Here is a 24,853-nt window from a genome sequence, read left to right as displayed (position 1 = left end):
GTGGTCGGCAAACTCATTAGTCAACAGAGCCAAATATCAACAGTACAACGATTGAAATTTCTTTCGAGAGCCAAATTTTTTAAACTTAAACTTCTTCTAACACCACTTCTTCAAAAGAGACTCGCCCAGGCCGTGGTATTTTGTGGAAGAGCCACACTCAAGGGGCCAAAGAGCGGCATGTGGCTCGCGAGCCGCAGTTTGCCGACCACGGGGTTAGACCATAGAGGACCTTATGTGCCAAGCTAGAGACTGGATTTGATCTTGAATGCAACTGAGAACCACTGGAGAGCTTATGTAGGAGAAAGGCATAATCATATTTTGCTTCAGAAAGATCACTTTATCTACTCTGTGGAAGACAGGAGGAGAGCAAAACTGGAGGCAGAAACACAATTAGAAGGTGACTGTGGGAGAGCAGAAGAAAAATGATGAGGGCCTTACATGAAGCAGTAGCTGTGGGATGAAGTTAAGAGGACCAATACAAAGAAAGGTCCAGAGAGAGGGGATTCTAATTATAAGACAAATTATAATCAGAGGCCAAAGAGGCCCTCATCTGAGGATAGAGGGGAAAGCTAAGGTGAACATTACTGAAAGGTAACTTCAGGAACTTATGCTTAATCTTGTGTGATTATCAAATTACATGGAAATATAACATTCTTTATAATGATCATCAATATGACCTACCTCAGTCATGGATTTTAGATGATTTTCTAATCTTCTTGGTCTGTAGGAAATAGAAAGAGAATAATGAGAGAGAGAGAGAGAGAGAGAGAGAGAGAGAGAGAGAGGGAGAGAGAACCAAGTATGCTGTTATTTAACATATTCTTTCCCTCACTCAAGGAGAAACTGTCATTTAGGAGAGAATTATAAGACCCTAAAACAATAAGCTAAAGATTTGCAGTATGTAATATATGAGTCATTCTTACTGTAATTAAGTAAATATGTTGAGTCACAGTCTCATTACACTTTAACACTCTCATAGATTTGCTTAGGATAAAATTTTGGCTATAATTTGAAAACCTAAGAAATTTCCTTGAAAGTGATTAAGAACTAGAAGCAAAAATAAGAGGTATGAGGCTATGAAAGTGCCCATTTTTTCTTTCCCTGTTTCCCACTGTTTCCTCTACTGAAGACAATTGGCAAAAGCAGCATCATAATTTTGAGATGATGCGGAAGTAGTCCAAAAGATGTTCCCGTGCTGAGTTCAGTGAGGCCACTGGCCAGTGAAAGGCTTCATGAACAGTGATGGCTGAAGGCTGGTGTAAGTCTTAAGTTTTCTAAGAAAGAACCTCAGAGCTCTTCTCCACCACACCCCTTGCTTCAAGCCAAGCTAAGTCTATACAAATGGGCCTCAAATTTGTTGTGAAAATAGGCCACATGTTATTTATACAGTAAGCAAATATCTGAACTAGTGAAAAATGTAAAAATTTATATGCAAATTTTCTTATTTTAAAATAATTCTGGAAAAACATATTTCACAATTTCAGCAACTCAGAAGACATACACTCAGCTTAAATTAGCAATTACTGAACATCTGTAATATGCCAGCCATCAGATCTTATCTTTCATATTAAAAAAAATAAATTGTTGTTAATCTATCACTTTGCAAATACTAATACAAATCTGCTAAGGAGTTTTGATTTTTAAAACATAGTTGTATTTGCAAATGGTAAGCTGAACAGACATGACCCATGATATAATCAAAATGCACATTTAATGTCTGCCTCCTCCTCCTGCTTTAGACTTTTGCCATTCAGGGAAGTTGCTTTTCCTTTGCCATTGGCTGACTACGCAGCAGGCCCAATGAGTTTTTACTCACTTTAAGGTAACAGTCAGTCCTCACTGTGAGGCATAAACACAGTCTCAATTTAGTAGGCATATTATCCAGTCTTAAATAGTAATCAATCCTTTAATCTTCTTTCAAAAGTAGGACTTCTTCACCTCTCTCAGCTATGGCTTCAGTTGGTGGACCCCACCTACTCTTGGAGGCCAATTTCTGCTTTCTTTGCTCACAACTTCCTCCATTTTCAGCAGAGAGATGGGATGTAGGATGTAGGACATTCTTATTTAGCTGGGTGGTTACAGAATCTCTGGGCTTGGCAAATGGCTAAAGCTGATTCTCTCTCTTCAGAGCTTGCCTTTGCTAAGGATCTCTGTCCTGCTGTTAGGGGCAGAAATAGAATAGTGGGGACTAGCTATAGTTCTAAGAAATATTAAACATACTCTGGTAACTGTGACTCTTCTATTCTGATTAGAGAAAGCACATTCTGACCTGGAGTTGTATGCCCCAGGACGTGGGAGTTAACTTGGGAATGTGATCCGTTAGTTTTTTCCTAGAGCTGCTTATCATCATGGAAAGATTAACAACCTTGTTGCTGAAACAGTCTGGTCCTGGAGGTGCCCGCTCTTTGCGACCCTCAGCCCACATTGCCTGTAACCTGTAACCATGGTACCTTGCCTACTTCCCCATGCCTGTAATTCCTCCTTTCCCATGTTATCTTTGTCCTTCTACCCAATATAAGCAGCTGGCTTATGGGGGAAAGGGGGAGAGCAGATTTTCTTGGATGACCTGCTGCTCTCCCATACTGCTGGCATTATTGAAATAAACGTTCACACATGATTCAATCTTGTCTCTGCTTAATTGGCTCAAGTAGTGACAGACAGCCCTGACCCATTCATTGTCTGGTTTCACTACAAGTCCCTTGACTCAGACTTATGCATCTCTCCTCTGGTGGTCACTTGATATTTCTTCATCAGCCCTGAAGAATTGTGTGTTCCCTTTCAGCTTCTTGCTGCTGATACCCCTCCAGACAGCCTTGAGCAGAGCCCACAACAACTCAACTCTCACTTGCATGGTTCTTAAGAAACTGTTGCATACATCCTTTGTGCTCATCACAATCTCAGGGAGAATAGGCCACCCCCAACACAGCCCCTCTGTCCTTTCTCGGCCACAGTACTTTATTTAGCTTTCTCAGGCATGAGTGAGTCACTGATCCTGTTTCCCAACTCTTAGGAAAAGCATTTATTTCCAAGCTCTTTAGGTGATCTCCTAAAACCCCTCCACAAGCCTTTAGGGAAAAGAGGTACAATTACTTAGGGATAATGGGAGCTCACAATCTGACAGAGTCAAAGGAATCTCTTCTCTCATCTTCTTCACTCTCCACATTTTTTATATATGTTGGATCTGGCCAAGGAATATGAGTCATGAAACAAATTCTCTGAAATTTCCTACAGAACACTTGCACATGGCGAAAACTCATTCTCATTTTGAGAACTAGTAAATGTTTTATTAGCACCTCAGGAATTAGGCCAGGAAGAGTCCGATTTTAAAATCCTACTATGGTCTTAACCCCATTAGGTTTGCAAATATACCTTGTAGCATCAAATACTGAAACATTATAAGAGTTAACATTAGTGTAAGAAAATCTGGTCATAAAATCTGTTCTGCTATATATTTATAGCAGGGTAAGCTGTTTTATTGTAGACAAAATCTTAACTCGTAATCTTTATAGTACCTTCCTTAGAAGTGATCTGAAATTCCATGAGGGCAGGGAACCTGGCTTTCTAATTCAGATCCTACAAAAAACATTTATCAAGCAACTGTTTTATGCCAGGCAAAAAAACCTACCCCCCAAAACAAGCACTTTCATAGAATATATTTTTAATCTTTTAAAAAAGTTTTAAAAAAGCTTTTAAATTTTTATTACTTATTATTATACATATATATTTTATTATACATATATTCGAAAGTTAAAGACATTATTTATAAAAAAAAATTACCTTGGTTTTCTGGCTATGTCTTTGGGCCTCCTAAATAGATCTTCCAAATGTTTATTTCTCTCTTCTAAACTGGAAAAAGAAATAATTCAAATTTAACTAAAATTGACTTTTCTAAACTAATATTTTGTAGATTCATTGGAGGGTTTGAGTAGGTAAATTCAAATGTGATCTAGCTGTCTCCACATCCATCCATCTCACTATATGGGTAATTGGGATTCTTTCGAAGCAACTCACATTTAATCAGTTTTTCTCTTTATAGGCACCAGTGGTGATGAAGGAGAGCAGAAAGCAGTAAACTTACAAAGTGACATTCAGATATTCTTCTCTTTACAGGGTGGGCAGAGAATCGACTACTCTGTATGTGTAAACCCAGCATGATCCTGGCAGCAACCTGTTAACAAAACCCCTGAGCAGTGAACTGCTTTGACATGGGGAAATGTGTAAGAGTGTTACAGGAAGGATCACAGCATTCAAGTGGCCTACAAGACATTTACTTGTGTTCTGTTTCTATGGCTTTTAGCAAAAGAGGTAACTAGTGGGTTCCCTTGTGCCCCCAGGAGGGAAAATTAAATTAAGATAGTCTTCTCCCAAAACTCACATTCCCATCCAGGGAGGGTGTATTAGTTCCCTGTGACTGCTGTAAGAACAAACTTGGTTGCTTCAAACAACACACATTTATTCTCCCACCGTCTGGAGGTCAGAAATCTGAAATCAGTTTTACTGGGCTGAAATCAAGGTGTCTGCATGGAAATGTCCCTCCGGAGGTTCTAGAGTTGGATTCTTTGCCTTGCTTTTTCCATGTCTGGAGGCTGTCCTCATTTCTGGGCTCATGGCCCCTCGTTGCATCTCCTTTTCTCCCCTTTCTTCCATGGCCACATTGCCTTTTTCTATCATCAAATTTATTTCTGCCTCCCTCTTGTAAGAAGAATTATGATTGCATTTAGAGCTTGGGTGGACAATCCAGGATAATTTCTCTATATCAAGATCCTTAATTTAGCCCTAGCCAGTTTGGCTCATGGATAGAGCATCGGCCTGTGGACTGAAGGGTCCCAGGTTCTATGCTGGTTGTGGGCTCAATCCCCAGTAGGGGGCGTGCAGGAGGCAGCCTATCAATAATTCTCTCTCATCATTGATGTTTCTATCTCTCTCTTCCTCTCCCTTCCTCTCTGAAATAATTTTTTTTTAAAAGTCAACCTTAAAAAAATCTTTAATCAATTTGCAAAGTCTCTTTTGTCATGTAATGGAACAGTAGCAGGTTCCAGATATTAGGATTTGGATATCTTTCAGGGCTATTATTCAGCCTGCCATAGCGGGTAAACAGACCCTGGAGAACAGGAAATTCTATTGCAAGGGTTATAACCTCAAATGCTTATGGGAAAGTCAGGCAAGTATGTGACTAAAGCCAGATAAATTTGGATTAGGACAAACCAGGGATCAGCTCTTGCCAAAGGTTGCCATATGGGTATGTTGCAGCAATGATGTCAGATCTTATTTTTAAATATATTTCTATTTAGCTGTTTCTAAGATCCAAGGCAGATTGTGAAGATGGTGGTGTAGGTAAACACTGGCACTTGCTGCCTCCCACAACCACATCAAAATTACAACTAAAATACAGAACACCATCATTCAGAACCACCTGAAATCTGGTTCAATAGAAGTCCTACAACTAGAGCAGTAAAGAAGAAGGTGCATTGAGACTGGTAGAAGGAGCGAAGGTGCAGAATGGGCTGGTCCAACACCCATGTGTGGCATTTCTTTAATTGGAAGGGATATCTCCAAGGCCTCCCATAAGAAGCAGGGGTTCCCAGTCCCACACCAGACCTCCAGCCCAGGGTTCAGAACTGGGAAGAGAAGGCCCCAAAACTTCGGGCTGTAAAAACCAGCAGGGATTTTGGCTGAGTGAGTGACATGAGAGGCTGCTGGAGTCTCAGGTATTCTTCTTAAAGGCCCATATATGAAGTTATATGGTCCTGCTTTCTCTGAGTTCTGTGCTGTGCAGTGGCTTTGGGGCAATTCAGGGACATATGGGGAGGAACTGGATTGTCTGGCATCAGGGCAGGAACTCGGGGGCAGCTTTCTCCCAGACAGGGCTGCTTGCAAGGGTCATTGTTCCTATGCTGGGATCTCCCACATCACAGAGCTGACTGGAAGCCATATCTGAGTTTCCATCAGCATGGCCCACACTGTTCACTCGGCCCTGAGGACCCACCCCATCCAATTTGCAGCCCCTCCCAAGCTGTTTGCAGCTGCTTTTCCATATGAATGGCCTGTCCTGGCTCAGACTGCAGACTTTGCTAAAATCTCTTAAACAAGCAGCAGCTGGAGGTAGTATACCCCAAACCTATAAAAAAAAAAAAAAAAAGCCCAAGACCCAGCACTAGCACCAGTCTTCCTTGCTTCACAGCTAGGCCTCACCTGGGCACTTCCTAGCCCAATACAAATAGCAGCCATCTGCAAATCTAGCTGTAACTCCTATTCAGTGTCCCCAGGCAGTGGCTGACTTTGCACCTCCTGGGAGGCCCCAAAGCCAGTAAACCCAGTGGACAACTTCAGACCATACCAGATTACAACTCTATACACCCACAAGTGACACACTCAAGGGGCAGACTCAGTGAACACCAAAGCCCTTCTCCATAGGAGTGTCTCCTGAACAGCAGCTCTTCCATTGTAGACACAACTGCTCCTCCCAGCCAATTGATATGGAGGCCAATTCCTCCCAGTGAAACCAACTGCAATCAAGGCTCAACAAGACAGTGCACAAAGCCCACACAAGGATGCACCAAGAGTGCCCAGCTCCGGTGACTAGGGAGGCTGAGCCACTAGGCCCTACAGGACACTTATTACACAAGGCCACTCTACCAATTCCAGGAGCCATGACAGCTCTGTCTAACACATAGAAACAAACAGGGAAGCAGGCAAAATGCAGAGATAAAGAAACATGTTACAGCCAAAACCGGTTTGGCTCAGTGGATAGAGCGTCGGCCTGTGGACTGAAAGGTCCCAGGTTCGATTCCGGTCAAGGGCATGTACCTTGGTTGTGGGCACATTCCCCAGTAGGGGGTGTGCAAGAGGCAGCTGATCAATGATTCTCTCTCATCGATGTTTCTAACTCTCTATCCCTCTCTCTTCCTCTCTGTAAAAAATCAATAAAATATATTAAAAAAAAAAGAAACATGTTACAAATGAAAGAAATGGAAGCAAGCAAGCTACTGGATACAGAGTTCAAATATATGCTTATAAGGTTATTCAGGATATTAATGAGAGCTTCAAGAGGTTTCATGAGATCTTCAAGGGACTTAGTGAGACTTTCAAGGATCTTAGTGAGAATGTCAAAGACATAATAAAAGACCAGTCAGAAATTAAGCATACACTAAGTGAAATAAAGAATTATTTATAGAGATTCATCAGTAGAGGATTCCGAGAATCAAACCAATGATTTGGAGTATGAGGAAGCAAAAAACACCCAATCAGAAGAGCAAAAAGAAAAAAGAATCCAAAAATATTAAGATAGTGTAAGGAGCCTCTGGGACAACTTAAAGCATACCAACATTCACATTATGGGGGTTCCAGAAGGAGAAGAAAGAGAACAAGATAATTGAAAACCTATTTGAAGAAATAGTGAGAGAAAACTTCCCTAACTTGGTGAAAGAAATAGACTTACAAGTCCAGGAAGCACAGAGAATCACAAACAAAAGGGACCCAAAGAGGCCCACAATGAAAATGCCAAGTGTTAAAGACAAAGAGAGAATCTTAAAAGTAGCAAGAGAAAAGCAGTTAGTTATAAGGAAGCGCCCATATGACTGTCAGCTTATTTCTCAACAGAAACTTTGCAGGCCAGAAGGGAGTGGCAAGAAATATTCAAAGTGATAAATAGCAAGGTCCTACAACCAAGATTACTCTACCTATAAAATCTATCATTTATAATTGAAGGTCAGATAAAGAGCTTCACAGACAAGAAAAAGCTAAAGGAGTTCATCGCCACCAAACCAGTACTATATGAAATGTTGAAGAGCATTCTAGAAAAAGAAGGAGGAGGAGGAGGAGGAGGAGGAAGAGAAGAAGAAGAAGAAGAAGAAGAAGAAGAAGAAGAAGAAGAAGAAGAAGAAAATGGCAATCAATACATATCTATCAACAACTGAATCTAAAAATCAAAATAAATGAACAAAATAAACTGATGAATAAAATAGAGTCAGAGGCATGGAAACATAGAACAGACTGATGAAACTCAGAGGAAAGCAGGGGGAAGGGGTGGGAAGAGATTAACCAAAGGTCTTATATGCATATATGCATTACCTATGGACACAGACAATAGGGTGGTGAAGACCGGGGTGGGGCGGGGGGGCCACAGGGGCAGGTTAGAAGGGGTCTATGGGCAGAAAAAGGGGACATGTATATTACTTTCAACAATAAAGATTTAATTAAAATAAATACCACATCGATGTGAGAGACACATCGACTGGTTGCCTCCTGTATGTGCCCGGACTGGGGCTGGGAATCAAACCCACAACCCTTCAGTTCATGGGTGACACTCTAACCATTGAGCCAAACCAGCCAGGGCATTGGGATGCTTAAGCTCTAGAAATAGCCAGCTCAGTATAGATGAAATCGGAGGAAGGATCAAGGAAAAGCATATCAGAAATGAGGGTAATAAATAAGTGGAAAAACTTTGCAGAATTTAAAAACACCAATTCGGGCCCGGCCAGCATGGCTCAGTGGTTGAGCATTAACCTATGAACCAGGAGGTCCAGGTTTGATTCCCAGTCAGGGCACATGCCTCAGTTTCAGGCTCAATCCCCAGTGTGGGGCGTGCAGGAGGCAGCCAATCAATGATTCTCTCTCATCATTGATGTTTCTACCTCTCTCTCCCTTCCCTTCCTCCCTGAAATCAATAAAAATCCTATATAATAAAGAGCTAATATGCAAATGGTCATCCTGCCCTCACACCATCATACCAAAACTGCTCAGACACTCAACACTGGGGAGAGAGGAATGGGGACCAGCCAGGCACAAATGAGCTCGAAAGAGAGGAATCGGGACCAGCCAGGCACAAATGAGCTCTCGAGAGAGGAATGGGGACCAGCCAGGCTGTGGCCCAGGAGAGGTTCAAGCCGCCCACCCCATGGTCCAGGTGCCAGTGGCTGCGCCTGCCCCTGTGCCCTGGGAGAGGGAAAAGCCACCTGCCCTGTGGTCCCAGGGACCTGCGGCTTCGGCCCAGGTGAAGCCACCCACCCACGGTCCCCTGTTGCTGCAGCCAGCCCAGGCGAAGCCAGCCCGGGTCCTGGGTGCCTGCGACTGGCCAGAGGGAGGGAAGCCCAGGTCCTGGGTGCCTGTGACCGGCCAGAGGAGGGAATCCTGGGTCCTGGGTGCGGGGTGAGGCAGAGGCAGTTAGGAGTGATCAGGCCAGCAGCAGAGCAGTTAGGGACGATCAGGCAGGCAGGCAGAGGTGGTTAGGGGTGATCAGGCAGGCAAGCAGGCAAATGGGTTAGGGACGATCAGGCAGGCAGGCAGGCGAGTGGTTAGGAGCCAGCAGTCCCAGATTGCGAGAGGCAATAGAACATCCCCCGAGGGGTCCCGGATTGGAGAGGGTACAGGCCAGGCTGAGGGATCCCCTCCCACCCCCCACCCCACCCCCCGCATGAATTGCATGCACCAGACCTCTAGTATATTATAAAAAACACACACCACCAATTCAGGAGTGTTTTAAGCTAAATCTCATTCTAATGAGAAAGTTTATTTGGTACTTGGTATATGTATATATGTCTCATTTGGTGTACATTCAAAAACTTTCTGTGAATAAATCCTAAGCATTTCATGGTTATTTTATTTGAATGCCATGGCAATATTCTCCAAAAATTTTGGATGTTTCTCACAAATTCCTTCACCCACCCCTCTTCACTCCCTTCCCCGAAATCAAAGTCAACTCTGAGAGGAAGATGAAAATCTGGTGATTCAAGTAGTCCAGACATTCAAAGATTAACTAAATTATTGAAAAGTGATCTTAATTTATAAAATTACACATTTTTCTACTCTCTAAGAGTCTAAGGAAAAATAAATTTAGCAAGCTAGAGAGCAAAATAAAATATCAGTAAATGTTTACAAAATTAAAAGTTAAGCTTTTTCAACTTACTGTGCAATCTGGGAGTGAGATATCTTGAGCCGTTGGTCAGCACATTCAATGATTTCTTCATATGATGTAACCTTGAAAAAATAAGCTAAAAAATTTATTCTTTGATAAATTCTAGAATTTTTATTTAAAAATTTTTTAATCTCTACAAGTTGAGGTTCAATTATATGACTCCTGGCAATGAAAGTCTTACAATAAGCAAAACATCTTCCTTATATTTTGAAAAAAGAAATAGAAATGGAATTATAATATGTCTATTCATCATGCAGAAAGTGAAATGTCAAAAAATGGACAACTGTAATGAGTCAACTATGATACAGCTGTCTTTCTGACAAATGGTGTATTATCAATCAAGGGATATAATCCATTTGGTTAAAGTTAATGCAGTTTTTAAAGGAGATTTTATTTACAGTGTATTAAGATATAATTCACATAGCACACAATTGACCCACTCAAAGGCTTTCATGTATTCACAAATGTGTACATTCATCACAACAATCAATTAGAAAACATTCTCATTAGCCCACAAAGAAAACCTCATATCCCTTAGCTGTCACTCTTCACTCCCCTCCATTCCTCCAGACCTGGGCAACCACTAATCTACTTTCTGTCATAGATTTTCCTATTCTGGATTTTTCATATAAATGGAAAAACATAACATGTGACTGGCGGGGAGCAGAAAATGGCAGCAGAATAAACGGACATGTTCCGAGCCTTGTCCCCGGAGCAGAAAGAAAGAACAGCTGAGAGTCGCACGAGGAGTGTTTTTTGGCAAGTTAAGGGACAGCTAAAGTCCAGAAGAAGGTGGGGGACTGCTGGACGGGGTTCCCCTGACTGGGCAGTCCCCACTGCTGCTGGGTCCCCTCCTGGAGCTATGGGTTTGGACGCGGAGACCGCGCCATCTTAAAGGGGAAAGTGGATCTTAGCAGAAGCCTGAAAATCCACAACTGCGGCAACCACCGAACAGCTGTGAGCCCCAGAACACCGGTCCCAAATTGGCGCAAACACGTGGATTCAAAGGAGCTCTTCACTCCACTATGGAAAGGAGAGAGAGAACTACATAACCAGACATCTGGAGAAGAGAGGCCATGGGGAGACAAAGAAACAGCCCGCATATGAAAGAAAAGCAGGCATCACCAGAAAAGGAAGTAAACGAAATAGAGGCAAGCAACCTATCAGAGAAAGAATTCAGAGAAATGGTCATAAGGTGGCTGAAAAGAATGAAAGACAAATTCGACAATATGAGTAAGAACCAAGAGGAAATGAAGAAGAACCAAGAAGAAATGAAAAATGACAACGCTGCTGTAAAGAACTCAATAGAAAGCATCAAGAGTAGACTAGAAGAAGCAGAGGACTGCATCAGTGAGCTAGAAGACAAGATGGGAAAAAATACCCAAGTAGAGCAGCTTCTAGAAAAAAAAAATTAAAAAGCAGGAGGAGAGCCTAAGGGAACTTTGGGACAACACGAAACAAAACAACATCCGCATAATAGGGGTTCCAGAAGAAGAGGAAACTGAGCAAGGAATAGAAAACCTGTTTGAAGAAATAATAACAGAAAACTTCCCTGATATAGGGAAGAAAAAACCCACACAAATCCAAGAAGCTCACAGAGTTCCAAGCAAAATGAACCCCAAAAGACCGAAGCCAAGGCACATTATAATTAAACTGGCAAACACCAACGACAAAATAAGAATCTTAAAAGCGGCCAGAGAGAGACAGAAAGTTACATACAAAGGAACCCCCAACAGACTAGCAACTGATTTCTCAACAGAAACTCATCAGGCCAGAAGGGAATGGAATGAAATATACAAAATTATGCGAAGGAAGGGTCTGAATCCAAGAATACTGTACCCAGCAAGGCTATCAATCAAAATTGAAGGTGAAATCAGGAGCTTCACAGACAAAAAAGGACTAAGGTAATTTATTACCACCAAACCAGCAATGCAATAAATGCTAAAGGATCTGCTGTAAAAAAAAAGAAATAGGAAGCGAAGAAGGAACACAGCGGTAAAGAATAAAAATGGAGACAAATAAGCACCTTTCAATAATAACTTTAAATGTAAATGGATTAAATGCCCCAATCAAAAGACATAGGGTAACAGATTGGATAAGAAAACAAGACCCATATATCTGCTGTTTACAAGAAACCCACCTCAGAAAAAAAGACACACACAGACTGAGGGTGAAGGGATGGAAAAAGGTTTTCCAGGAAAATGGAAATGATAAAAAAAGCTGGGGTAGCAATACTTATATCTGACAAATTAGATCTCAAAGTGAAGGACATAACAAGAGATAAGGAAGGCCACTCATAATACTAAAGGGAGCAATCCATCAAGAAGAAATAACTCTGGTGAACATATACGCACCCAATACAGGAGCACCCAAATACATTAAAAAAAAACAACTCCTGGAGGATATCAAGGGAGAGAATAACAGCAATACAATCATAGTAGGAGACTTTAATACCCCACTATCACCATTGGACAAATCCTCTAAACAAAAATCAGCAAAGAAACATCAATCCTAAATGACTCACTAGACCAGATGTAATTAATCGACATCTTCAGAACATTGCACCCCAAAGCCACAGAATATACATTCTTCTCAAGTGCATATGGGTCATTTTCAAAGATAGACCATATGTTGGGACATAAGCAAAGTCTCTACAAATTCAAGAAGATAGAAATAATATCAAGCATCTTCTCAGACCACAGTGGCATAAAACTGGAAATCAACTACAATAAAAACAATCCAAAGAAATCAAACACATGGAGACTAAACAGCATGCTATTAAACAGTGACTGGGTTACCAGAGAGATCAAGGAAGAAGTAAAAAAACATCATGGCAACAAATGACAATGAAAACACAACAATCCAAAACCTATGGGACACAGTGAAAGCAGTCTTGAGAGCGAAGTTCATAGCTCTACAAGCCTACTGCAAAAAAACAAGAAACAATGATAATAAATTACCTAACCCTACAACTCAAAGAGTTAGAAAAAGAGCAGCAAGAAAAGCCCAGTGTAAGCAGAAGGAAGGAAATAATAAAGATCAGAGCGGAGATAAACGACATAGAGACCAAAGAAACAATACAAAAGATCAACAAAACCAAGAGCTGGTTCTTTGAAAGGATAAACAAGATTGATGAACCTCTAGCCAGGCTCACCAAGAAGCAAAGAGAGAGGACCCAAATAAACAAAATCAGAAATGAAAGAGGTGAAATAACAACAGACCCTGCCGAAATACAAAGGATTGTTAAAAAATACTATGAACAACTCTATTCCAACAAACTGGACAACCTGGAGGAAATGGACATATTCCTAGAAAAATATAACCTTCCAAAACTCAATCAGGAAGGATCTAAACAGCTCAATAGGCCAGTAACTATAGAAGAAATTGAAGCAGTCATCAAAAAGCTTCCAGGCTAACAAAAGCCTAGGGCCAGACGGCTTCACAGGAGAGTTTTACCAAACATTCAAGGAAGAACTAAAACCTATCCTCCTCAAACTATTCCAAAAATTTCAAGAGGAAGGAACACTTCCAAGCTCCTTCTATGAAGCCAGCATCACCCTAATACCAAAACCAGATAAAGACAACACAATGAAAGAGAATTACAGGCCAATACCCCTCATGAATATAGATGCCAAAATCCTTAACAAAATTCTAGCAAATCGGCTCCAGCAGTACATCAGAAAGATCATACACCATGACCAAGTAGGATTTATCCCAGGAATGCAAGGATGGTACAATATCCACAAATCAATAAACATGATACATCACATAAACAAATTGAGAGATAAAAATCATATAGTCATATCAATTGATGCAGAAAAAGCATTTGACAAAATCCAACACCCTTTCTTTTTTGTTTCATATATTTTATTGATTTTTTACAGAGAGGAAGGAAGAGGGATAGAGAGCTAGAAACATCGATGAGAGAGAAACACCGACCAGCTGCCTCCTGCACACTCCCTACTGGGGATGTGCCTGCAACCAATGTACATGCCCTTGACAGGAATCGAACCTGGGACCTTTCAGTCCACAGACCGACGCTCTATCCACTGAGCCAAACAGGTTTTGGCTCCAACACCCTTTCTTGATAAAAACAGCCTGGAACTGGCACAAGAAGAGACATATAGATCAATGGAATAGAATAGAGAATCCAGTTATGGACCCAAACCACTATGCTCAATTTTTATTTGACAAAGGAGGCATGAACATACAATAGAGTCAAGACAGTCTCTTCAATAAATGGTGTGGGAAAATTGGACAGATACATGCAAAAAAAATGAAACTAGATCACCAACTTACACCATACACAAAAATAAATTCAAAATGGATACAGGACTTAAACATAAGATGGGAAACCATAAAAATACTAGAGGAATCCACAGGCAGCAAAATCTCAGACATATGCCGAAAGAACTTCTTCACTGATACTGCCCCTAGGGCAATGGAAGCTAAAGAGAAAATAAACAAATGGGACTACATCAAAATAAAAAGCTTTTAAATATATTTTTTATTGATTTTTACAGAGAGGAAGGGAGAGGGATAGAGAGCTAGAAACATCGATGAGAGAGAAACATCGACCAGCTGCCTCCTGCAAAATAAAAAGCTTTTCACAGCAAAAGAAACCATCAACAAAACAACAAGAAAGCCCACTGTATGGGAGAACATATTTGCAAATGTTATCACTGATAAAGGTTTAATCTCCAACATCTTCAGGCAGCTTATACAACTTAATAAAAGGAAGATAAATGATCCAATAAAAAAATGGGCAACGGCCCTAAATAGAATCTTTTTGAAAGAAGACAGAAGGAAGGCCAAGAGACATATGGAAACATGCTCAAAGTCACTAATTATCTGAGAGATGCAAATCAAAACAACAATGCGGTACCATCTCACACCTCTCAGAATGGCTATCATCAACAAATCAACAAACGACAAGTGCTGGCGAAGATGCGGAGAAAAAGGAACCCTCGTGCACTGCTGGTGGGAATGCAGACTGGTGCAGCCACTGTGGGAAACAGCATGGAGTTTCCTCAAAAAACTGAAAATGGAACTCCCATTTGACCCAGTAATCCCACTCCTAGGAATATATCCTAAGAAACTAGAAACACCAATCATAAAGGATATATGCACCCCTATGTTCATAGCAGCACAATTTACAATAGCTAAGATCTGGAAACAGCCTAGGTGCCCATCAGCAGATGACTGGATCAGAAAGCTATGGTACATCTACACAATGGAATACTATGCTGCCATAAAACAGAAGGAATTCTTACCATTTGCAGGAACCTGGATGGAACTGGAGAACATTATGCTAAGTGAAATAAGCCAGTCAATGAAAGAAAAATACCACATGATCTCACTCATTTGTGGATAATAAAGAACTTTATAAACTGATGAACAAAAAGATAGATACAGAGACAGTAAAGCATCAAACAGACTGTCAAATTACAGTGGGAAGGTTAGGGAGAGGTAGGGGAGATAAGAGATCAACCGAAGGACTTATATGCATGCATATAAGAATAATGAATGGATGCAAAACATTGGGGGGTGAGGGCATGTATGGGAGTGGGGGGGGCAATGGTAAGATATGCACACATATAATACCTTAATTAAAAAAATGTTAAAAAATAATATGTGACTGGCTTCTTTCAGTTTGCATGGTGGTTCAAAAGATCATCTATATTGTAGGACATATCAGTATTTCATTTCCTTTTATTGACAAATAATATTGCACAATATGGATATGCCACATTTTATTCATTCATTCATCATCAGTTGATGGACATTTGAATTATTTCCACTTTTGGCTATTATGAATAATGCTGCTATAAACATTTGTGTACAGTTTTTGTGTGGACATATGTTTTAATTTATCTTGGGCATATACCTAAGAGTAGAATTGCTGGATCATATTGTAAAGTTTTTAAAATATAGAATTGTGTAAAGGAAAAGTCATTTTTTTACATTCAACATTATTTTATATTAGTTTCAGGTCGAAGGCATAGTAGTTACATCATATACTTTACAAAGTGTTTCCCTGATATTTACAGTGCCCGCCTGGCACCATACATAATTATTACAATATTATTGACTATATTCCCTATGCTATCCTTTATATTCCCATGACTGTTTTGTAACTGCCAATGTGTACTTATCAATTCCTTCACATTTTCCACCCAGTTTCCCACCATCTGTCCCCCTCTGGCAACCATCATTATGTTCTTTGTTCCTATAAGTCTGTTTCTGTTTTGTGTTTTCATTTATATTTTTCTTTAGATTCCACATATAAGTAAAGTCATGTGGTATCTGTCTTTCTCTGGCTAACTTATTTCACTTACAATAATACCCTCTAGATTTATCTATGCTGTTGCAAATGGTAAAATGTTATTCTTTTTTATTGCTGAGTAATATTCAATTTTACATTTGTATCACAGCTTTTTTATCCACTCTTTTATTGATGAGCACTTGGGTTGCTTCCATATGTTAATGCAGTTTCTAAAAGGCAAACTAGAACACTGATCTGGCAAGATTTAAAATTTACCCTCAAAATGAAATAGCAATATTAAGAACTGAAGTTGCTGACAGCAGAAGGATAGATACACACAATGTTCTTCTGCTAACTTTCAGCTAAAAGGCTAATGGGGATGTTTTATAATGTCATTACGAAGTAAAAGGAAATCAATATAATTGTGTTGTATCCCTCAGACCCTTTCTAGCTCCAACATTCTATTATTTTAATATTTGGCATAGTTTTTAAAGGACAAATTTCTGTAAGAAAATTTGTACCTTATTTATTAAGTTGCCTAAATGTCTTTGATACTTGTCATTTTCTTCAATGAGTCTGGTGCAATGGTCTTCTTTTGACTCTAGAAGATTTCCCAATTTTGCAATCTACAGAGAAACATAAGTAAAAGTATTAACCTGAAAACAACCATAAAAGCATGAATGCTAAGAACAAATGGGAATGTGAGCTATACTTTATTAAAATATTCTCTCAAACTGAGATGTATCAGAGGTGAATCAAGAGATAGCTATAAACCAACACAGACAACAGTATGGTGATTATTGGAGGGAGAAGAGAGTGGTGGGGAGCTAGGAAAGGGTAAAGGGAGTCAAATATATGGTAACAGAAGGAGACTTGATTTTGGGTGGTGAACACACAATGCATTATACAGATGATTTATTATAGAATTGTACACTTGAAACCTATATAATTGTATTAACCAGTGTCACCCTAATTTAATAAAGTTTTTTTTAAAAAAAGAGATGCTATGAACCAGATTCTAGTTAGAATACATCTAAAATAGACGAGCAGAAATGTTTCAGCTTTTCTCCAATTTAATGCTATTTAACAGCTTTGCAAATAATTAAACACCTGTTGGTGAATACTTATTAGCCCCAAATCTTCACTACCTTCTTTCCAGATGTAACCACTAGAAAGTAAAGCACTGATGATGTGCTTGATGATGCCCTTTTCAGGTTTGATAAATATACTCACTTGCTTAAAAAAAATGACTGCTGATTTTTTAAAAAAGGTTGAGCTCAAATGTATGTCATATTCTGAACTATCATCCACTTTTTATTTGCAGAAAAACCATTAAAAATTAAAAACTGTATTCTAATACTGACATCTAAGATTAATTATCAGGAAAGGGTGTTCACAAATTCTCTTAGCAGTTACCTTAATTTTCAAAGCAATTACAGAAGAAAAATGACAGAAATGCTTCCATTAAGCACAACATTAAGAATGGCCGTCAATCTTCTAATGTTTTAAATATACTTACCTGTCTGTAGTGAAATACTTAAGGAAGCAAAACAAATATGCTGCAGAAGTAGCAATTGTTTTTTTCCTTTCTTATGTAAATGAAGCAACTGGATGATTTCAAATCAGTGGTGCTACTCATCTGACTGCTTGCCTTATTTCAGTTAGGGAGTACAGATACCATTACTTCAATTTAACAGATGAAACCAAGGTGAAGAGAATTTAAAAGATTTTGAAAGGATATATCTAGAAGTGGAAAATATTTATCACCAATTAGCATAAGGCCTTTTCTATTGTGTGCCTTTGCATTGCATCTCCTCACTCCTAGAGGGTGACGTTCCACTCTGAGCTTCACACAACGAATTCCTCCTTGTCTGTTTTCCATTATAGACTTCCTGGCATATTTTTAATTTCTTTAATGGTTTTCCAGATCAAAAGTAATAACTCTTATAAGACCTCAGATTAAAGAAAGAAGAGCAAAATTTCTTAAATAATATTTATTTTTTAGATAAAGGGATAGCTCTGTAAAAGTTTTTAGATTATAATGAAAAGGAATCTAAAATTTTGTTTCTGCTAGAGTGTAAAGTTCAACCGCTTTAAGAATATAATGGACATACAATAAACTGTACATTTTAAAGAGTACAATTTGATAAGTTGTTTTTAAAAAATATATATATTTATTGATTACAGAGCGGAAGGGAGAGGAAGAGAGATAGAAACATCAATGATGAGAGAGAATCATTGATCAGCTGCCTTCTGCATGCCTCACATGGGATCGAGCCCACAATCTGGGCATGTGCCCTGAGTGGGAATCGAACTGTGACCCCCTCATTCATAGGTTGACGTCCAACCACCGAGCCATGCTGGCCAGGCTAATTTGATAAGTTTTGCATATATATGTAACTATGAAACCATCACCACAATCAAGATAGTGAACTTATCCATCACTGCCCCTCCCACCAAAGTTTCCTATTGCTTCTTGGTAATCCCTCCTCCTGCCAGCCTGACACCCACACTCTATGCTAGCCCAGGCAAATGCTGATCTGCTGTCTGTCACCATTGATTAGTTTGTATTTTCTAGAGTTTTATATAATGGGACTGAACAGTATTTACTCTTGTCTGGGTCTTTCACTCAGCATAATTATTTTGAGATTCATCTAGATTGCTTGTGTATAAGTAGTTCATACTTTTAAAGAAATTAATGAGGACCGGCTGGCATGGCTCAGTGGTTGAGCATTGACCTATGAACCAGGAGGTCACAGTTTGATTCCCAGTCAGGGCACATGCCCAGGTTGCAGGCTCAATCCCTGGTGGGAGGCATGCAGGAGGCAGCTGATCAATGATTCTCTTATCATTGATGTTTCTATCTCTCTCCCCCTCTCCCTTCCTCTCTGAAATCAATAAAAATATATATTAAAAAAATTAATGAGTATGCCGAAACCGGTTTGGCTCAGTGGATAGAGCGTCGGCCTGCGGACTCGAGGGTCCCAGGTTCGATTCCGGTCAAGGGCATGTACCTTAGTTGTGGGCATATCCCCAGTAGGGGGTGTGCAAGAGGCAGCTGATCAATGTTTCTAACTCTCTATCCCTCTCTCTTCCTCTCTGTAAAAAATCAATAAAATAAAAAAAATTAATGAGTACGTCATTGTATGTTTATCCATTCATCTGTATTAGACATTTGCGTTCCCTTCAGTTTTTGGCTATCCTACCTAATAATAGACAAATATGCAAATTGACCATACCTCCAACACACCCACAAGCCACGCCCACCACCCAATCAGAGCGAGTATGCAAATTAACCCAACCCAGATGGCTACAGCCACAGAGCAAGGTTTCCTAGGTAACAGAGGAAGGCAAGCTTTCTGCCTGCCCTTGCCAGGCCTAAGCCTCCACTCAAGCTACAAAGTTTCAATTATAGAAGGTAAACAAATTCAAACAGAAAAGGCGACAGAATGGAGCTTGAGAGAGCAGGCCAGGGTTGCTCCGGCAACAGGGGAAGCAAAGCATTCCGCACACCCTGGCCAGGCCCACCTGCTTAAGCTACAAAGTTTCAATTATAACCCCAACAGAAATGGCTGCCAGGCCACGGAGGGAGCCCCAGGCTTGGCTCCACTCCAGGCTACAAAGTTTCAATTGTAGAAGGAAAATAAATTCCAGATACCAGGGCCTCCACTTGGGTTGCCAGGGGGCGTGGCCAGCCTGCAAACCACCACAGGCCCCTCACTCAGGCTGCCCCACGCCCCAAGGGAGCCCCACCCTGATCAGGGACACCCTTCAGAGCAAACCAGCCGGCCCCCACCCCTGTACCAGGCCTCTATCCTATCTAATAAAAGAGTAATATGCAGATTGATCATCACTGCAACACACAATATAGCTGCCCCCATGTGGTCAAAGATCCTGCCCCCATGTGGACACAATATGGCCACCACAAGATGGCCAGCAGGAGAGGGCAGTTGGGAGGCACCCGGCCTGCAAGGGAGGGCAGTTGAGAAGGACCAGGCCTGCAAGGGAAGGCAGTTGAGAGGGACCAGGCCTGCAAGTGAGGGCAGTTGGAGGTGATTAACCCTGCAGGCGAGGGCAGTTAGGAGTGATCAGGCCAGCAGAGGAGGGAAGTTGGGGGCCAACAGGCTGGCAGCGGAGTGGTTAGGGGGTGATCAGGCTGGCAGGCAGAAGCGGTTAGGGGCAATCAGGAAGGCCGGCAGGCAAGCAGTTGGGAGCCAGCAGTCCTGGATTGGAGAGAGTACAGGCTGGGCTGAGGGACAACCCCCCTCCATGCACGAATTTTGTGCACCGGGCCTCTAGTTACAAATAACACTGCTAGGAACTTGCATGTACAACTCTGTGTAAACATATGCTTTTATTTCTCTTGGGTAAATACCTAGGAGTAGAATAATGGCAGATGTTTAACATTTTAAGAAACTGCCAAAATATTCTCCAAAGTGTTTGTAGTAGTTTATACTCCCTCTAGCAGTGTATGAGAGTTGCAGTTGCTTCACATGGTATGATCAGTCTTTTTTTTTTTTTTTTTTTTTTTTAGATCAGGAGGTGAAAGGTTAAGCATAAACATCCATAGGGTTGAAGCTAGAGAGGAGCTCTCACACCCTCCTCCAGGATCTGGATTCTATTGAGAATGGCTATTGCCCCAAACATTCCTTCTAGCTTTTCACTCAACTGGAGCACCTGCTTTCCGTCCCAAGTTAACATCTTCCTCTGTACCTCATGGGGTTTCACTGACTGATCAAACTGTGATATTTGTTATCCACTCTCCCAGGTACTCATTCCTCAACTATGGCCCCTTCATAGTCCCCCCCGCCCCGTCCCCCAAAAAATCCCAGGAATATATTTTATACCATCTTTTAAAAAAATCTTTTGCCACCATCACTTATTTCTTCCCCTCCCCCCACAACCACCAACAACCTATTCTCTGTATCTAAGCTTGGTTTTGTTGTTTTTAGATTCCTCATATAAGAGAAATCATATGGCATTTATCTTTCTGTCTGACTTATTTCACTTAGCATAATGACCTTGTGGATCACATGGTAGTTCTATTGTAAAATTTTGAGGAATCTTCATACTGTTTTCCATAGTGGCTGCACCAATTTACATTCCCATCAACAATGTAAAAGGATTCCCTTTGCTCTACATCCTTGACAACACTTGTTTCCTGCCTTTAAAAAAAATATCTTTATTATTGAAAATATTACAGATGTCCCCATTTCCCCCCATTGTCCTGTTTTTTTGTTTTGTTTTTGTTTTTTTGTTTTAAATCATGCCCTAGCTGATTTGGCTCAGTGGATAGAGCATCGGCCTGTGGATTGAAGGGTCCTGGGTTCAATTCTGGTCAAGGGCACATACTTTGGTTGCAGGCTCCTGGCCTTGGTCAAGGGCATGTGGGAGGCAACCAATCGATGTATCTCTCTTACATCGGTGTTTCTCTCTCTCTCCCCCTCTTCCTTCCACTCTCCCTAAAAATCAATGGAAAAAATGTCTTCGGGTGAGGATTTAAAAATAAAATAAAATAATAAAAAATCATTGTTGAAATTATTACAGATGCCCCCATCCCTCCACTGACCCATTCTAGCTGTCCTGTCTTTTTTATAACAGCCATTCTAACAGGTGTGAGGTGATATCTTATTGTGGTTTTGATTTGCATTTTCCTGAAGATTAATGACGTTGAATATCTTTTCATGTAGCTGTTGGCCATCTATATGTCTTATTTGCCAAAATGTCTATTCAGATCTTCAGCCCATTTTTAATTGATTTTTTTGGCTTGGATTTGTATGAGTTCCTCATATATTTTGGATATTAACCCCTTATCAGAACATGATTTGCAAATATTTTCTCCCATTCAGTAGGCTGCCTTTTCATTTTGTTTGATGGTTTCCTTTGCTGTGTAGCAGCTTTTTAGTTTGATGCAGTCCACTTGTTTATATTTTGCTTTTGTTGCTTTTACTTTTGGTGTCAGATTTAAAAAATCATCACCAAGACCTATGTCAAGGAACTTATTGCCTAGGTTTTCTTTTAGGATTTTTATTGTTTCAGTTACTATATTCAAGAATTTAGTTCATTTTGCCCTAGCTGGTTTGGCGCAGTGGATAGAATGTAGGCCTGCAGATTAAAGGGTCCAGGTTTGATTCTAGTCAAGGACACATGCCCAGGTTGTGGGCTTTTTTTCTTTTAAAATGTATTTTTATTTATTTCAGAGAGAGGGAGGGAAAGGGAACTTTGATTCCTGACTGGAAATTGAACCGTGACCTCCTGGTTCATAGGTCGACACTCAACACTGAGCCACCGTGACCAGGCTTTATTGATTTTTAGAGAGTGAGGAAGGGAGAGGGACAGATAGAAACACTGATGAGAGAGAAACATCATTGATTGCCTGCCTCCTGTACATCCCCTGCTGGGGATCAAGCCCACAACCCTGACATGTGCCTTGACCAGGAATTGAACCTGCAACTTCTTGGTGCATGGGTCAATGCACAACCACTGAGCCACACAGGCCAGGCTCTTCACATATTCTTTATACAAGTCCTTTATCAGTCCGTGACTTGCAAATATTTTCTCCCAGTTTGTGGCTCATGTTTTCATTAAGAACTCAATATTTTAAAGTTTAAAAAATATTTCAAAGGAGAAAAGTTTTGGAAGACAGTCTATTAAAGTTAAATTAATGAAAAAGTATAAAATATTTTCATTAAAGCATACCAAAAGTACTTTTAATATGTAAAGTAATATTTATGTAATTAAATGTTGGGGTGGCGGCAACATTGTTTTTACTATGAGATAACCTTGTACATGGCTATTTGACTAATAATGAAAGCTGTCATTTACTGTGGTATATTATCCTTGATGTCTCAGAATGCTATAAGGCTTCAGAGTTTGATGCTAGGAAACCCAAACCCACTCAAAGTCTCCACCAAAGAAAGCAGATTTGAATAAAGGAAGAAAAAGAAAAGGTTAGTAAAGTGACTTTCTATGCATCTGAGTTATTACAGTAGGAGACAAGACCACTGTGAGTCAAATAGATGATAGCTCAGGTGAGGAGCAGCTCTCCAAAGCTTTGTTCTGCCCTAGACCCTCCCGTTCACCAGACAGTTCACAGGGGTGAGACTTCTCTACTTGGCTCTACTCTACCTGGCCCTGGACTTCTAAATTCACAGATAATGTGCCTGGGGTCCCCCCCCCACCCCACCCCAACCTCCTCTTTAGCATGACACTCATGCATGGGTTTTGGCTTTGTTTAGTCCTTAGATGTTGGCATTCTCTTTTGCCTCCAGTGAAGACCTTAGCTCTCATGGAGAAACCCTTCCCTTGCCCCTCCCAATCTCCAAGTCAGTGCCCATACCTAAGTGAAGGTAGAAGAAATCAGATTTGGAGACAACCTAAATTGAAGAAAAAACAAAAAAACTTTAGGTGGGTACCAAGCCCAGGAATATATATTCTACAGTTTTAAACCACTTTGGCTTGAAAAGCAGTCTGGAGTCTGCACATAGTGGATGTTGTTTTTTCTGTCATGATTCTTATTCTTTGAAAATATAATGCATCTGATAAAAATCTGTGTTAAAATCTGCAGATGAGACTGTCTTACAGATACAATTAGCAACATATTGAACAATGTTCCATCTTACTACAAGGATAAATTAAAAGGGTAATTGTGTAGAAAATTTTCAAGTGATAATACTTAATGTTGGCAAGGTTTTGGTGAAACAGAATCACTGACACGATACCTGCAAGGTAAAGTTCAACTCTTTTGGAAATTCACATGCATATTTATAGCTTTAAAAGCAGTAATCACATTTCTGTAAATTATTCTAAGGAAATAACCTACAAAGGAGAAGCCTCTCCAGATAAAGTAGAAAGAACTCAAATATTAAACAAGGGGAATAACTAAGAAATTATTGTATTTCCACGCTATGGAATATTATGCAGCCATTAAGAATTATATACAATCGCCTTGCTGGTGTGGCTCAGTGATTGGGCGTCAACCTATAAACCAGTAGGTCACAGTTCAATTCTTGGCAGAGCACATGCCCAGGTTGTGGACTGGATCCCCAGTGTGGGACGTGCAGGGGGCAGCAGATAAATGATTCTTTCTCATCATTAGTGTTTCTATCTCTCTCTCTCCCTCTCTGAAATCAATAAAAATATATTTAAAAAGAATTACATACAATCTATAAGGATAGCACAGTAACATGCAAAATATGTAATATATTAATTAAAACAAAATTTAAGGGTTTATGGACACTAAGATTTCAACTCTGTAAAAGAAAGTGAACAAAGATTAGCTGTGTCTGAAATGTTCTAGTATGAGCTATGATTTATTCATATGTTAAAATACTACACAGGGATGAAAATGAATAAATTACAGCTATACCTACCACAAGAAAGAATCTCGCAATTATAAGGCTGAGGAGGAAAAAACTTAGAAAAGGATATATAAAATATAATTTTAAACTACTAGTATATGCAAAACAATATTATACACTGTTTGCCCTGGCCAGGTGGCTCAGTTGGTTTGAATGTTGTCCCCATACACCAAAAAGGTTGTGAGTTCGACTTCTGGCCGGGACATATACAAAGGCAATGGATCAATGTTTCTCTCTCACATTGATACCCCCCCCCCCTTTTCCTCTCTCTCTCTCTCTCTCTCTCTCTCTCTCTCTCTCTCTCTCTCTCTCTCT

At 40.3% G+C, this 24,853-nt stretch overlaps 1 protein-coding gene across 3 annotated transcripts in view; it reads right to left on the bottom strand.

Annotated features, from left to right (window-relative positions):
- The window catches only part of CAGE1 (cancer antigen 1), a 68,705-nt gene that overhangs the window by 4,044 nt on the left and 39,808 nt on the right, over nt 1–24,853 (bottom strand). For all 3 annotated transcript variants that reach the window (XM_054721500.1, XM_054721498.1, XM_054721499.1), the window contains 4 exons: nt 16,700–16,804; nt 9,905–9,975; nt 3,778–3,846; nt 682–721 (listed from right to left, as the gene is read on the bottom strand). In XM_054721500.1, coding sequence (XP_054577475.1) covers nt 682–721; nt 3,778–3,846; nt 9,905–9,975; nt 16,700–16,804 — 285 coding nt within the window. The remainder of the gene's footprint in view (nt 1–681; nt 722–3,777; nt 3,847–9,904; nt 9,976–16,699; nt 16,805–24,853) is intronic.

The sequence above is a fragment of the Eptesicus fuscus genome, chromosome 9, assembly GCF_027574615.1.
Source record: "Eptesicus fuscus isolate TK198812 chromosome 9, DD_ASM_mEF_20220401, whole genome shotgun sequence".
Lineage (NCBI taxonomy): Eukaryota > Metazoa > Chordata > Mammalia > Chiroptera > Vespertilionidae > Eptesicus > Eptesicus fuscus.
This window is presented reverse-complemented; position numbering and strand designations above follow the sequence as displayed.